Below are 16192 nucleotides of genomic sequence, written 5' to 3'. Positions count from 1 at the left end.
AGTTAATGGGATTTTTCCACCCAGTTCCACTTAATTATTTCCCATACCAATTTAATAGGTATTTAGACCGATTCCTGTGTTGCCCTGTAGGGCTAGAGGCACCCAGTGCATCTGATGGCTTCTCACTCACCTTGAGTTGTCAATGTGCAGGAGGACAAAGATGGCCCACTCCCAAAGGCCCTCACTCTCCAGTTGGCCAGCGTAACTGGCCTGCAGCACACCCTCACACTGTTCTGAGAGATGGGTATAGTTAAGAGCCCGCAGCACCTCCCACAAGTGCCAGCTTAGGCGATAGTCCAAAGGATCCGCAGTTATGCTTCGAGGCTCCAGCAGCTGGTTGAGGTCATAATGTCTGCAAAGGAGAATGTGCTGAGTTACGAAACCCAGTCAGCAGACCACCTGCACTGGATAGGTTAACTCTTTCAGCCACAGCTTAGAAAACAATAAAGGCAAGTACCCTAGAGCAGAAGCATCATAAGCCTTACAGTCTTCCTCCTCTAGGTTTAGCCAGATTACAGATCCTACCAAAATCCAAGGAACTTCCCTTCTCAGGCTCTTCTAACAAGTCTGCTGGTACTTCTTTGGTCTATTTTTACCATCCTGATACAGTAAGTCTTCAAAACTTTCACCCTTTCATTATTATAGTGTCTTTTCCTTAACCATTAAAAAAAATTTAAGTTTCCTTGGTATCTTTCACATTGTTCTACTATCTGAAGTTACGGAAGTGCTACTTCACCTGTTTATCTGAACACCTGACTAGTCTTAATGATGGTTATGATGGTTATTTCCTTCTTTTTGCTTATAGTTGGTATTATTCTTTACATAGAAATCCAAGTTTTGAAACCCAAGGTTTGAAAGTCTCCCTAAGGCTTTTGCTTTTTCTTCTGCAAGGGGCCCAGGGATCTCAATGATTCTGGACCAGTTTGTGTGTGATGTCCTTAAACTTCCAAATCCCAGACCGTAAAAACAGTAAGAACGAAGATCCCATACCCACAAGCTTTAAAGATCTGGGTGTTGGTTTACTAACCAAAGGGTTTCTGTTTCACCTAAGATCCCAGACATTTTACAAGTACCTACACCTCACCAAGTAATGAGTAGTTTTTCTTGCCCAGTACTGTCAAACTGAACTTTGTGTGACAATGGAAATGTCCTATAATCTGCTTTGACCAATAAGATAGCCACTAGTCATGTGTGGCTATTAAACACTTGAAATATTGCTAGTGTGAAAGAATAATTAAACTAAGAAGGATTTACTGTCTCAGTCTGGTTTTGGTTTCTGGCACATTGAGATATATGCTTTTTTTCTTCCTCTTTTTTCTTTCTCTTTTCAGTAAAAGAGGTGACATACATTAACTATACATATTTAGAATATACAGTTTTCCCAAGTTCAAAACATATATACACCTGTGAAACTACCACTAAGATCAAGATAACAAGCTTACCCATCACCTCCAAAAGGTTCCAGAAGCCCCTCTGTGATTCCTCTCTCCTGCCTATCCCTACACCTACTCTTCCCATGCAACAATTGATTCCATCACTATAGATTAGTTTGCATTTTACAGTTTTATATAAATTATATTATATTATAAATGAAATCAAACAGTAGGTATATTTTGGGGAAGTTATTTTTTTTTTGTCTCTTCAAAACTAAGTTTATTCCATTGTAGAGATGTACCACAATTGGCTTATCCAATCACCTATTGATGGAAATTTGAGCTGTTTCCTGTTTTGAACCTTTACAAATAAAACTGCTACCAACACATACATAGACATACATTTTCATTGCCCTCAGGTAAATATGTAGGAGTAGAATGAATCATATGTATGCAGGTGTATGTTAAACTTTTTTTTAGCTACCAAACTCTTTCCCCAAGTGCCAGTATTATTTATATTTTCCCCCAACAGTGTTGATAATTTCAATTGCTCCACATCCATGATGACATTTGGTAAAGGTCTTTTAAAAATTCTAACCATTCTAACTGATGGGTAGTGGCATCCCACAACAGCTTTAATTTGTATGTCCCTAATGTCTACCGAGGTTAAACAACTTTTCATGGGCTTGACATGTACATCTTCTTTGGTGAAGCATCTTTGAAATATTTTCCTGTTTTTAAATTGGATTGTTCTCTTATTGAGTTCAAAGAGTTCTTTACATGTTCCGGATAAAAGTTCTTTATCAGATATATGAATTGCAAATATATTCTCCCAATCTGTAGCTTGTCTTTTCAATCTCTTACAGACATTAAAAAACAATAAGGACAAATTACAAATAACTTTATGCCAATAAATCTGGTGACTTTGGTGAAACAGAAAAATTTCTTAGGAAAAACAAATGAACAAAACTGGCTCAAGAAAAAAACTATTACAACATAAAAAAGAACTATTAGATACCCCCATTAAAGTGGCGGGATGGGGGTGGCAGCAACAGATTTCAACAGACATTTCAGGAAGATATGTAGATGGTAAATAAACACATGAAAAAATGCTTGCCATCATTAGGTATTAAGGGAAATGCAAATTAAAACACAATTTTAGTTATCTGTATCTTACCACAATAAGAGACTATTATTCTAAAATTAGTATAGTTAATTTAAAAAAAAGTACTTAAAAAACTGAAGTGAGATGTGAGCTACTACTTCTGACTGGAGAAAACTGCTCAGTGTTTCTGATGTAAGGTAAAAAGCCAGCTCTGAGATAGTTTAAATTATTTGATTAGATATAACAACATGTTAATATATTAATTTCTTATTAAGCATACAAAAACGAGATGCCACTATATGCCCACTAAAATGATAAAGTTTTAAAAGCCAATAACAAATTTTGACGAAGATCTGGAGCAATTATAGATCTTATGGGACTTTTAGATACAAGTGGTCACAACAGCTTTATTCTTAATATCCTAAGACCCAAAAAAATTGTTCACTAACAAATGAATAAAAATTAAATTTCCATTATACATATTAATATGGATAAATCTCAAAATCACCATGTTGAGTAAAAAAAAGCAGGCACAAAAGATAACATACAGAATTATATAAAATTCTGTAATAACAAAGTAATCTACAATAATAAAAAGTCAGTAGTTGTCTGGGGTGTGGACTGACTGCAAAGGAACATGAGGGAACTTTTGGAGGGTAATGTTAATGCTATCCAAATAATGATGGTAGTTACATCACATTAAAAAATATCAAACCACACACTTTATTATCAATATATATAAATTGTATCTCATTGAAGTTGATTAAAATAATTGTTTTTAAAATTTTTATTAAAATATAGTTGATTTAAAATGTAAATTTTTAGATTTCTAATTCTAGTTCCCATGCTCTTTGAACTCCATTACTGTTTTATTTTGTGATTAATATAATCTTATGGCAATTTGACCACATATAAAAGGGAAAGAACTCCCTAAGGTTCATGGAGCCCTCAAGTGATTGTAACACGACTGATTTACCTGTCACTGTAGAGTTTTAGAAGGTGAAAGCAGACATCTTGAAGAGGTCTCTGTGAATCTTGCTCCTCCTCTACCACATATCCAGAGCCCTCTAGGTATGAAGGAAGTGGACAGCGGGCATATCTGTCACCCTCAGAGGTATTCTGAAGTTAAGAATAAAACAATACATCAGCTGCAAGTGTGTTTCACTAGATGATGATATATCTCAGTTACTCAGATGTATATTAAGAATGGTGTGAAAGTGAAACTGAAGTTGCGCAGTTGTGTCCGACTCTTAGCGACCCAGTGGACTGTAGCCCACCAGGCTCCTCTGTCCATGGGATTCTCCAGGCAAGAGTACTCGAGTGGGTTGCCATTTCCTTCTCCAGGGGATCTTCGTGACCCAGGAATCAAACCCAGGTCTCCCGCATTGCAGGCAGACGCTTTAACCTCTGGGCCACCAGGGAAGCCCCAAGAATGGTGTGACATCCGCTAAAGGATTGTTTCAAGGATTTTAAACTTCATTACACTCAGTTTTTTTTTTAGTGTTCTTTTTTCCCTGACAAATAATTCTGGCAAATGATATCAAAGACAATAAAAATTAGCAGTAAGAAAAGAACCAAACAATGGCATTAAAAACATCAAGAATACTTTAACCTCCAAATTCACAAGGAATATGAAATATTAATATAATGATATTTAGAGGCAAATTTCAGACGTGCTAATTTGGGGCTATACTAAACACAAGGTCAGGGAATTCCCGAAGGAATAAAACAGCATTAGGAATGAAGAAAAACCCTCTGATGATGGTGCAGAAAAACAGCAGTAAGAAAATATATTGTGAGATTCCCTGACGGTCCAGTGGTTAAGAATCTGTCTTGCAAGGCAGAAGACACTGGTTCGATCCCTGGTCCAGGAAGATCCCACATGGCAAGAGGCAGCTGAGCCCATGTGTCACAACTACTGAAGCTCACATGCCCTAGAGCCTGTGTTCCACAAGAGAAGCCACCGCAACGAGAAGCCCGCACACCGCAACTAAGAAGTAGCCCCTACTTGCCCAACTAGAGAAAGCCTGAGTGAGGCAACAAAGACCCAGCGTAGCAAAAAATAATACAATCACTTTTTAAAAAAAGAGTAAACTGTGGAAACTCCTTGTGTTAAGCAAAACATAAGCAGATATTTGAAGAAATTTTCCATCATTTCCTGTGTCCATTTCAATTTTACGGTAATTTCAAAAAAGTAGTTAGAAAAAAGTATTGCAAAATATGATTTGATGGTTTTTTTTTCCTCTGGAGTAGGAGTACTTTTCTAGTAAAACCAGAACTCCCACCAGGACTCGTGCTTGGTTCTACTGGATATATGTACCTGAAATGCTTCTTCATACACGCTGAGCGCCTTGGAAATGGAAGCTGTTGGTGGAAGCAAATACCAAAGATGGACAGCCAGGGAGCGTTTCCAATCCAACTGGGAGCACACATTGATTTGCTTCTGCTCTGAGAGCTGCCACACCTGCAGGAGGCAAAATCACCACCACAGCTCTACATTATATGTTACCTTGTTATTGCCCAAGCCTGCATGCTGCTCACTTATTTAAACTGCATTTTAAATGATTTAAATATCAGTGTTAATGGCCCAGATATAAACTACACAGTTCCCTGGTGGCAGGTGACTGGGTGGACTAAATAGGAGGCACTTAGACAATAAGTGCGCTGAGAAGTGATGAGAACCACTCACTGCCCACAGTGGCCAACTTTTTAAGATGTGAATAAATTCTGATCAGTGACTGTGTTTTCGGAAATTGATGGCAAGCAAAACAGGTAGGCAGCAAGAAAACTGGCTTAAAGTCATTATGATACATCATACATAAAATGAAAGAGAAGTGGCACCTTTCTAATTTGAAAATATTTCTGCTCAAAGTTAAATATAAGTTGCTTAGTTATAGGTAACAACATACAACTTAAAAGATAGCTCTTTGCCTTAACTTCAAGTAATCCTGAATCTATGAAAATATTTATGTGAGTTCACAAGAAAAGAGGAAAATACCGGTTTTCCAGCCAAGAGGGCAAAGATGCGCAGTCTCTCCTCCTGGATGAAGCAGTCAGCCTGGAGTTGATGCCAATCCACCAGCTGCATAGTAAGCAGCTCACGAACTGACTGGCTGCCAACCAACTGGGATAAAAGAAGAGCAAGACGATGATCACCTACAAGAAAAAGAAGTTCTTTGGTGACGCTGAGGATTCATAGACTTGGAAAAACACTTAGGGGCATTATCTTATTTCTTCTGGCCCCCAGAAACACCTCTGACTGCTTTTGGCAGTGATGATGCAGACTGAGCAGAAAATTTTTGACTAGGGTGGAAAATTTTCAAAGTAACTTAACCTAACTACATACAGACTGTATAGTACACAGAGAATTAGACCATAAATTAAAAGAATAATTCTCTGTTTCATCCCTAACTGACCTCCTTAAAGTCAATGCTCCTTTTCCTTGTCCTTTTGTTTTTGGATATGGGTCAGTGCTTACATGACAAGTACTGTCCTGCCCAGAAACTAAGGCTCTCATCACAAAGCGTTTCCTTCACACACTAGAGACACTTGGAGGAAAGAAATCATGCATCAGGAACACATCTGGAAATGGGTTAACAGGTCAAGCCGTCTCCCTGATTACCGGTATACAACCAAAACATGACTGGACTATGATTCATGCAGTAAATGTTGCAGCCCATTTGACCATGAGCTGCTAGTATTCTAAATGAATCACAATAAAGGGAAAAAGGTTATTTCTGTGTATCTACTGGACAAGTTCTGAGAAGAAAACTGGCATATCGTATCTTGACTCAATCATTAAGGTCATCTTTCTTGGCTCTGATCAACCAATTTAGCTTCCGCCAATCTTTGACTTCAACCATAAGACTTTCCTTAATGACAAGAACATGTACTTGAACAAATGGAAGGAGTCTCAAGTTCATTTTAGTGTATGGTGTGATATAAGGATCTAAATTCGTCTTTTACAAGTGAACATTCAACTATTCCAGCATTATCTGTTGATAAGATTGTCCTTTTCACATTTAAACTATCTTGGCACTTTTTTGTCAAAAATCAACTGACTGTAAGCACAAGAGTTTTATACTTGGATTCTCATTTCTGTTCCACTGAAGTGAATATTCATCGTTATGCTGATTCCACATTGCTGTGACTGCTGTCCCAATCTTAGGGTGAAATTATGTTGTCTTTTCAACATTAAGTATAATGTTAGATGCATTTTTTTTGGTAGATTTGCTTTGATATCAGGACAGTAATGTTGCCATAGGTGAGGTGAAAAGCGCTCCCTCCTATTTTCTGGAACAGTTGTAGAATACTGGTAGTCTTTCTTTCTTCTTGCAGCAATGTACGGCTTGCAGGGTCTTAGTTCCCTGACCAAGGAAACTGAATCTGGGCCCTCGGCAGTGACAGCCTGGAGTCCTAACCACTGGACTGCAAGGAAATTCCTTCGTATTATTTCTTCTTTTAAAAAGCTTAAGTGTATTCACCAGGGAAGACATCTGGGCCTGAGCTTTTCTAAGTGAAGATTGCAAATTACTAATTCAACTTCTTACAGATCTATTTAGATTTTCTACTTTTTCTTGAGTTTTGATAATTATACCTTCCTAGGAATTTTCAATTTCATCCAAGTTGTTCCATTTGTTGACAGAGAATTTCTCATAGTATTTCCTTTTCTGCAGTAGTGATGGTTACCCTTCCATTCCTTTTTTGGCAATGTATCTTTCCTCTTTTTTTCACTGTCAGTGTAGTTAAAGATTTATAAACTTTCTTGATCTTTTCAAAAAACTAACTTTGGTTTTATCAATTCCTCTACTGTTTCTGTTTTCATTATCACTGAATTTCGTTCTAATCTTGACTATTTTCTCCTTCTTCTACCTTTGGGTTTAGTTTTCTCTTCTTTTGCTAATTCCTCAACATAGAAGCTTAGATTATTAACTTGAGGAGTCTCTTCTTGTTGAGTAGGTATCAAGTAATGCTTCTTATTGACAGTGTTTTAAGTATTCTATATTCTTGACTTTGTTTAGTTAGTTTTCTATCAATTATTGAAGGTGGAGCTAAGAAGAGAAGCAAAAGTTTTAAATAAGGTAAAACATAGTGCCTTGCCAAAAGCTTAATCTTAGGGTAAGAAAAAAGGGGAGGAGAAGCAGAGTTTGTGAATGAATAAATCTTAGGACCTGACTTCCGGCAATCCTATTCCACTCATGTCTATGTTTATCTCTTAAATGGTTCATAATCTTTATAACTTTATAGAAGGTCAATCCTGAAGACAAGTTTTCATTGTATAAATGTATGAAGACTACCTAAGGCACAAACTGAAAATAAACCCAGTTGATGGCTCCAATTAGTTGGCTTCAGTAAACAAGGTTTCAATTAAGTTTGATCAAGGATCTAATATACATATTAAACTGAACTATGTCATCCTTTAATTCTATCAAGATTTTTATCTAGACACTTAGTAACTACTTGCTGAATGCCTCTCACTAACAAATGTGGAACTAAAAATACACACACACACACACATATATATGAGAAGTCCAAAAATTAAACTTCTATATGTTTATTTGAATGAAATAAGTGAATCAGTACAAAACATGTATGTTTAAGAAGTTCAGTAGGGGGACCTAAATGTCAAAAGAAATCTGCTAACATGGCACATTTTATGTATGAAAGAATATTAAGAAGTATTCGACTATAATAGCTATATAACATTTGTAACGTATTACATGAAAAAAACAGAATAAAAAATATATATAAAAAGCAGGACACTATCTTTTAAAATAATACATGCATATGTTGCTCTGTATGCACATATTTGTATATACTTTATATTACAAAGTAAACATTTTAAATACAAACTGCACATTGAAATGTTTGCAGTGAATAATAATAAAGGATTTAGGTGATTTTGGTTTACTGCTCTGTGCTTATCTGCATTTTCTACTTTTACTACAAATGCATGTGTAGCATATAAAATTAAAATAACTTTAATTAAAATCTAAGATTTAAAGTTATAAAAGGAAAACCAGAAGGCACAGTCCCTACCTATTTTGGAGAAATCAGAAATCTTGCTGGGAAGTTTATACTTAATATTCAGGTTAGGAAAAAAGGGCAAACCTACAATTAAGGGGTAGAGACAGTGAATAGGAAGTAGGCAGAAGTGCAGAGGACTGTATGTCCTACCTGACTGCTGGGCCAGGGAGCAGGCCTCACTGATCCTCTTGCCCGTGAGGTAGCTGAAGACAGCCTCCATAGGGTTGTCTTTTCGGGTCAAGGAGACTTCTTCCTCAATTTGAGGTGAGGCAGTATTGGACAGCCAGCGAGAAAAAGCTCTCCTTCGCTCCAGAATCTGAATGTATTCACTGGGCTCATCCAGCTGGCTATCAAGCTCCTTCAGGTGGCCCCACAGAGCTTCGCATAACGTCCATGTTAGGCTCCAGTGCTTCACAACTAAGAAACGGACAGGAAAACAATGCAACGACACAAAGTCATACAATAACTACAGAGAGGGGTCACTTTAATTGTGGCATTAAAAACACATCAGTTAATGAATACCCCCAACAACGACTTGAGTTGCTTTCTCTGTCTGCATCTCACTCAGCTGTGTCTTACAGCTCCAGAGGTGTGCGGTGTTAAAACTGCCTGCTTACTCCATGTTCCCATGGTACTTACAAACAAATGTAACTCTATGCTCCTTTAAACAGACTCCTCTAGCCTAATTACAGCTAATATAGTCTCAAATGATAGAGAAAAATCCTCTGATCTGATCAACTTTTGTTCACAAATGCTTTATTAAGAAATAGATAGTGCTCTAAGAACTTGCAAAGGATTATTCTCTGCTACAGCCTAACAATTTAGTGAGCTTAAATGATACTGTTCAAATGTCCTTAAGAGTAAACCAACTCAATCTACACAATGTAACTATGATAGCTACCATCTTCATTTTACAGATGAGGAAACTGAGGTATGGAACTTTAAGTGACTTGCTCAAAATTACAGGCAAGATGTAACAGAGCCAGGATTCAAATTCAAGTAATCAGAGTCCAATTCTTAGTCACTATGCTATACTGCCCACGGTGAAGGAAAACAAAAAGGGAGCACTGTTTACCACTTTATGCTATTCGCCAAGTATGCAATGGGATGACAACTCACATATTTGAAGAGATGAGACAACTGAAGCAAACACAAAGAAATGAACATAAGCAAGTTCCAAAACGTGTGGTACAGAACATTCTAAAATAGTACCCATTTTGCAATAAAAGTGATGTGAACTGATGTGTGAAACATAATTTTTCTACATGTTAAGCTTTTCTAATTTTCCTTGAAATTAAGTGCCTAAATTAGAAAAGCCCTTAATCAAAGTATGGGTTCAGAAAAACATGGTCACAATCATTATAGAAAGGTAATAAGTGAAAGAGGTCAGGAAGAGAAGTCATAATCACCCAAGTTGTTGGGAAGAACAAATGGGACTTGAATTAGACACGGAAGAATGAGCAGGACTTAGGTAGGAACTCTGTGTTCTCTGGGTCAGGTAAGAGATCTAATTTCATAAATTCATGAGAGGAACTGGCTACAGTTCCTCTGAACAGGGGTGTAAAAGCGATGATAAAAAATGATAGGATTTCTCCCTACTTGAGATTCTGTTCATCACAACTCAACTACAGATTAAGTCCAAGCTTGGCATCCACCCACTACACTGGCATGAGGAAATACATCCTGCTATGAACGTATGCTGCTATTCCAGTTCCTGGGACATCAAAGGTTAGAAGCATAGTCCATACTCACTTTGTGGTTCCAATAAATCTGCCGATGCTTCCTTAATCCAATCTGCATAGTCATGAATGACAGCCACTCCCGGATTGGGGACAATAAGAGGACACAGCTCATCCACGTGAACAGTGCTATGTTTTAATTTAAGCTCCAGAGATGTCTGGTATAACTGCAGGTCTTTGTCCAGCTTCTTTTGCCTCAAACTAAGTTTTTCCAAATGAACTTTGAATGGAGACTCAGTTAGGCTACAAGGGCAAATAACAAATAAGACAGAAAATAAAGACAGATGGCAGAATGTTACTACAATAAAATCTTTCTTTTTATCTAATTACAAAATTGGATACAAACATTCTACTGTGATTTTAAAGAAATTCTGTTTCCTAATATCAAACTATAAAGGATTATCTATAGTTTATACATTTACCTTATTAGGTCAAAGATACAGAGAAGGTGCTTTATTGAGAATATACCTTATATATGAAGAAATTAAAAATATCTTAAGTGAGAAAATGGAAAAATGACTAATGCAATAAAAAGGATGAAAATTCAAGGAATGCTACAGCAACTAGCTTTGGGTCCGTTATCTTTTCCAACTGAAGTTTAACCATTAGGTAAGAATTAATATACTCTTCATACCTTGATGATACAAATGGGAGTTATTAATGGCAAGTTATTAATAATTATCATTAGTAAGTATTACATAATTTTTAATTATGCCAATAACACTGTACTAAGAATATATCTAGAAAATCACAAAGTGGAGCCCTGACCTTGTGTCTTCTGGTGATGAAAAGCTTTTGTTCACCTACCACATTGCTTTTCTCAGAAAACAAGGAAATGTGACTCACGATTTAACAGCTACTGGATTAGGTAGGAATCCATATTCCATACAGTCAGCAATCTGATGATTTTCCAGTTCCAGAGAACCACTCAGCTGTTCTCCACTATTAGCGAGTGTCCAGTTGGGGCCCCAACCAACCCGAAATGATCGTCCCATAAATAGGGCCATGTCCATCAGGAGCTTCCCCTTTCCATAGGTGACAGACTTTTTAAGAGGGACTAGGCCTGGTTGTCTGCGTGTACCCACTGTTTTCAACTGAAACTCAGGGGCTGGGCTGGGCACCGTAAACACAGAAGTCAGGGGTGGAGGAATAGACCAAGGGGATGTGGATGGGATATTCATCAACGATGATGTTCTGGGAGTACGACATTCTTGTAAAGAGGCACTTGGTGAAAGAAAAGTCCCACTTGTAAATTTTGATTGTAGTAACCCACTTACTAAAATAAGGAGGAAAAAAAGACTATTAGAAAATACAGCCTATTGATTCTTAAATAACAACCAGCAAGGCTGAAATTACAGTTTTATTAAACTATCAATAATTAAGTCTGATATAGATGACTAGAAGCAGGTTATATCAGACTACAGAAATAATTTTCACGTGGGAAATCAAGGCAGGAATTCTAATGATAATGTCAACAACAATAATAACACTATTACTATTATTTAAAAAATCTATGTAGCACTTATCTGAAGCAGACTCTATATAATCCATTTGTGTACACTGTTTCATTTCATCCTTCAATAACTTTAAATGAAGAACACTGCAGTCCTCATTTTATAGATGAGAAAACTGGGCCCAGTTAAGTGACTTGTACAAAGCTCCTAAGTGGCAGTACTGACAGATAAACCCAGGTAAATCTGACACCAATGTTCACGCCCTTATCAAAATGCAAATGTTTACTCTTTAGTCAATATAAAAAGTTGGTAAGATCAAAATTCAAAACTCCTACCACTCCAGTGCTCAATGCTAGAATTAAGAAACCAAATCCACTGAGATATCTTGTAATTGCATATATGCCTTTCAGGATAGTTTTTGTTACTTTTGCCTGTTTTTCAATTTTATCTATTTCCTGTCTAAAGCAAGGAGTTGCTGATTGAAGTATAAGATTTTCATGTAGTGTTCATTATGGAAAAGCTTATAAATGTTTAACTGATGCTTCATTAAAGCATTTTTTAAAGGAAAGTTAATAAGGGTACTCAAAAGAATTGAAAAATAAACAGTTTTTAAGGCAACATGAACAAATCCCTTCCTGGTAGGTCTCCTGGCTTTCAAAATGTTTTGAAATTATACCTACTTAACTCTTTTATTGATATCAATACTCTAGCCCCAATCCCACATAATTGTAAGTCCACTAAAAGAGATAAGAAAAGCTTTAAAATAAAACAGGAAATTGCTTTCCTGGAAATTTGGCAAATTTCAGGGGAAAGCAGAAATCTGAAAAGTTTTATACATGATAGGAAGCAACATTTGCCCCTAGAAAACAATAAGGATAGTGTTAGAATTGCACAAAGAGTACAGTACAGAACAACTTGTTGATTCTTCTAAGGTCTGATAAAAATTAGGAGAACTGAGCTTACTATCTAAGCCACACTCATAAGCAAATAAAAACAAACCCCTAAACAAAACACAAATGCTTTTTTTTTCCCATACAACTTTGTGTCTGCACCATTGATCATAGTTTGGAGTTGTCTGCTACAGAAGTTGACTCAGCTTAGAAGAAATGTGAAAAGCCAGACTTTACAGCTTTCTTGTAAAAGAGCATCTTTTACAGTACCTAATGAACGAGGTTTTGATGAGTGAGTTGCTGAGATGGGGAGCCTGGGAGAACATATTTCTTGAGAAGTATCTGCTTTAGAAGGAAGGTGAGTGATGCGCTGATCCAAGACTGTATCTACATCTTCTTCATCAGCAAGCAATGATGCTTTCATGATCTAAAAAAGCAATATCTATAGAATGAATGTGCTCCCCCAAATCCAAAGGCCATAAAAGAAAAACACAGCTTACAACAACCAATTAAAAAGCTCTGCCTCAGGTCATGTCCAGAGCTAGTACAACATTTGTGTGTCTAACTCTGTTATACTGTATGTGCCTGAAGGACAGAAGTTACATAAAACTTCTGTGCTTTGTATATAGTATCACCAGAGGCTGGCACACAGCAGCAGCTTACATATTTGCTGAATGAATTAATTTTAAAGTCAAATATAAGCCAAAGGCTAAATTCATATAATGACAAAAGGCATAAGCAAGGAGAAATTGAGACAGTTTAAAGAAACCTGTAACTATAATTAAAAAACAAAACAAAACAAAACACTTCTGTGGAGCACTTTCCAGAGCCTCAAAACCTCTTTGTAAATGAAGTTAGTATTTTATAGAGAAAAATCAGTGCTCACAGATGTTAAACGACTTGCCCAAAGTCACACTGTAATAGTTACAAAACTGGGCCTAGACTCTAGGTCTTCTGAATCTCAATATAGCCTTCCTTCCACCAATGGCAAAATGATGCCTGACATGGGCCATATTCCTGTTTTTTTCTCATTCCAGTGACTGTTCAATGCCCTTAAAGGACTAATGAAAGAAAAGGCCTGGTATTAAGAGAGGAAGATGAATACTAGTTTGGATTCTTATAATAAGGGTGGGTTAGGACTTCACCTGTAACACATGTGGATTAATTCCCAGTGAAGATGCAATGTGTGTTGAGGCGGACACGGGTTCCTGATCCTCAGGCACGCTCTCTTCTAACATGGAATCCAAAACTGGCTCCTGGGTGATATCTACCATGTCACTGTCCAGTTCCACAACCCTCCCTAACTGCTCCACCTCTGGGCTCTGGCTCTGTAGACAGCAGAAAGATCAGGGAAGCAGCATTAAATGACACCAGATAGACATAGAGCTTCTAGACCATATTTACTTTATTCAAAATATGATATAACATTAGATTCTGCCCATTCTATCATCATGTGAAGTAATATATTTGCTAGAGTATTGAAGAACAATTTCCCCAAAATTCCTCTATTATTACTTGGGATCCAAATGAAGATTCATGGAATTACCCTTTTATAATATTATGGTCTGGAGCCTGGACCTAAGCCAGCACCCATACTGAAAAAACAGTCAACTTCAGACTATGATTATGCCTTACTTGATTTAGTTAGCAACCATAATTTTCTGATTTATACAGAGTTACCATGACCTCACAGTGCCTTGCAGCCAGAAGCCATGGGGAGAGAGAATAAAAGACACAAATACCAAAGTTTCTAGTACCTTTGCATTTTCTTAAAAGCATTTAGAAATAAATTTCTAGTTATCACAAACACAATTTGGGGCCTGGAATTTATTTTTTGGGAGACTGAATCCTAAGGTTAGCTCCACCTGTGCAGTATCACATGGATATTGTATCAGATGAAGAACGTGTTTCCCAGAAGAAAAAAAAACAAAGCACTACTAGGAGCAATTTTAATCTGGGAATAATTCTTTCAGGTTTAAATATGTTTAAATGTATCAAGAGTTAGATTTACAATTATTAGGGAGTTTTAAAGATACAGTCATGATTAATAGTCTATTAACAGTTTGAAAAGGTAAACATTCAGAGAGCTGAAACATACTGTAAAATTGGCTCAGTGCAAATTCACATTAAATATGTCCTAAACTCCCACATGATCTGATAAAATGTTAACAAATGGCTATGCTAATTTATGAAACATTCTCAAAGCTAAAAGTTGTTCTACCTTTTTTTCTTTCATAATATATCATCTGTAGATTACTAACCTTCCACAATTTCTGGTTTGTCTTTCATGAATGGCCTGTTTCACAGCAGACTTCAAATGGATCCAATTATACAATAGGTGGTTAAAAAAAGTTTCATGATTTCTTTGAACCAAGAAATGACCATTAGTGTAACTTTTTAAACTTTATTTTCAATAGTATATTATCTCTTACTCCCGTGAATTCCTTTAACAAATATCCTTACTAAGAGAATGACTACTGCCATCTATAGCTGTAGAAATGTTGAGGTGTTGGATATGTAGTGAATTGTTACTTATGTTGTGAACATTCCCTAAAGACTGCTCTAACAAAACTGAAGGCTAAATGGTTAAAAGACAAAAGTTTTATATATATATATATATATTTAAACCTATTGGGGAGGCTACAGGCAAGCTACTTTGATGCTTTAAAATTCCAAAAAAAAAAAAAATTTAAAAGCCCTGGTGGTGATCCTACCATTATAATTAGAGGAATTAGAAGAACATTCCAATGCCCCCCCAGTATGTTCATTTTTAACCAATTCACTTTTAAGAAAAGTTATAACACTCCCCATCCTCTGTCAAAACATCAGGATACTCTTTTCTGTTGGGCTCCCATAATACCTTGTCTATACCTATCTTATACAATGTATATTATAATTTCAGGTATATATTATTTTTGTCCCACCAGATTGTAAACGCTTGAAAGCAGATATAGCCTGCTGCTGCTAAGTCACTTCAGTTGTGTGTGACTCTGTGTGACCCCATAGATGGCAGCCCACCAGGCTCCCCCGTCCCTGGGATTCTCCAGGCAAGAACACTGACTGGGTTGCCATTTCCTTCGCCAATGCATAAAAGTGAAAGTGAAGTCACTCAGTCGTGTCTGACCCTCAGCGACTCCATGGACTGCAGCCTTCTAGGCTCCTCCGTCCATGGGATGTTCCAAGCAAGAGTACTGGAGTGGGGTGCCATTGCCTTCTCCGCAGACATAGTCTACTATTTTCTGTATCTAATACTAACCACATTGTTAAATTCACAACATTTAGTTATTTAATGCAGTGCCTGCCACACAGGAGAAAAGGCTAGTAACTATGAAAGGATAAGGAGCAAGTACAGATGAGAGGAAAGGGAGGAGGAGGAGAGTTTCAATTTACTGTACTATTCAACAAAGGACTAACAAAAAGAGGTGCTCATTTAGAACACTTTTAGAAGCAAACTGGTAGGATTTAATCAAAGTCTGGAGACTGAGGGACTCAAGACTATCTTTAAGAATGCTATGCAATCAAGGTTTTATTTGCTTCCTCCTCATGTACTGACTTCAAAATTAGTATCATCTAATAAGTGGATGGGGAAGTGAATTACTATTAA

General features: G+C 36.8%; 1 protein-coding gene across 3 annotated transcripts in view; it reads right to left on the bottom strand.

The window, feature by feature from the left end:
• The window catches only part of NUP98 (nucleoporin 98 and 96 precursor), an 87745-nt gene that overhangs the window by 5630 nt on the left and 65923 nt on the right, over positions 1 to 16192 (bottom strand). For all 3 annotated transcript variants that reach the window (XM_069553869.1, XM_069553868.1, XM_069553870.1), the window contains exons 21-29: positions 13734 to 13916; positions 12859 to 13015; positions 11091 to 11520; positions 10258 to 10487; positions 8656 to 8922; positions 5477 to 5634; positions 4799 to 4942; positions 3455 to 3597; positions 131 to 352 (exon numbers count right to left, since the gene is read on the bottom strand). In XM_069553869.1, the coding sequence (XP_069409970.1) occupies positions 131 to 352; positions 3455 to 3597; positions 4799 to 4942; positions 5477 to 5634; positions 8656 to 8922; positions 10258 to 10487; positions 11091 to 11520; positions 12859 to 13015; positions 13734 to 13916 (1934 nt within the window). The remainder of the gene's footprint in view (positions 1 to 130; positions 353 to 3454; positions 3598 to 4798; positions 4943 to 5476; positions 5635 to 8655; positions 8923 to 10257; positions 10488 to 11090; positions 11521 to 12858; positions 13016 to 13733; positions 13917 to 16192) is intronic.

Source organism: Ovis canadensis, chromosome 15 (genome assembly GCF_042477335.2).
Source record: "Ovis canadensis isolate MfBH-ARS-UI-01 breed Bighorn chromosome 15, ARS-UI_OviCan_v2, whole genome shotgun sequence".
Taxonomy (NCBI): domain Eukaryota; kingdom Metazoa; phylum Chordata; class Mammalia; order Artiodactyla; family Bovidae; genus Ovis; species Ovis canadensis.
The sequence above is the reverse complement of the archived record's forward strand: the minus strand, read 5'-3'. Positions and strand labels throughout refer to the sequence as shown.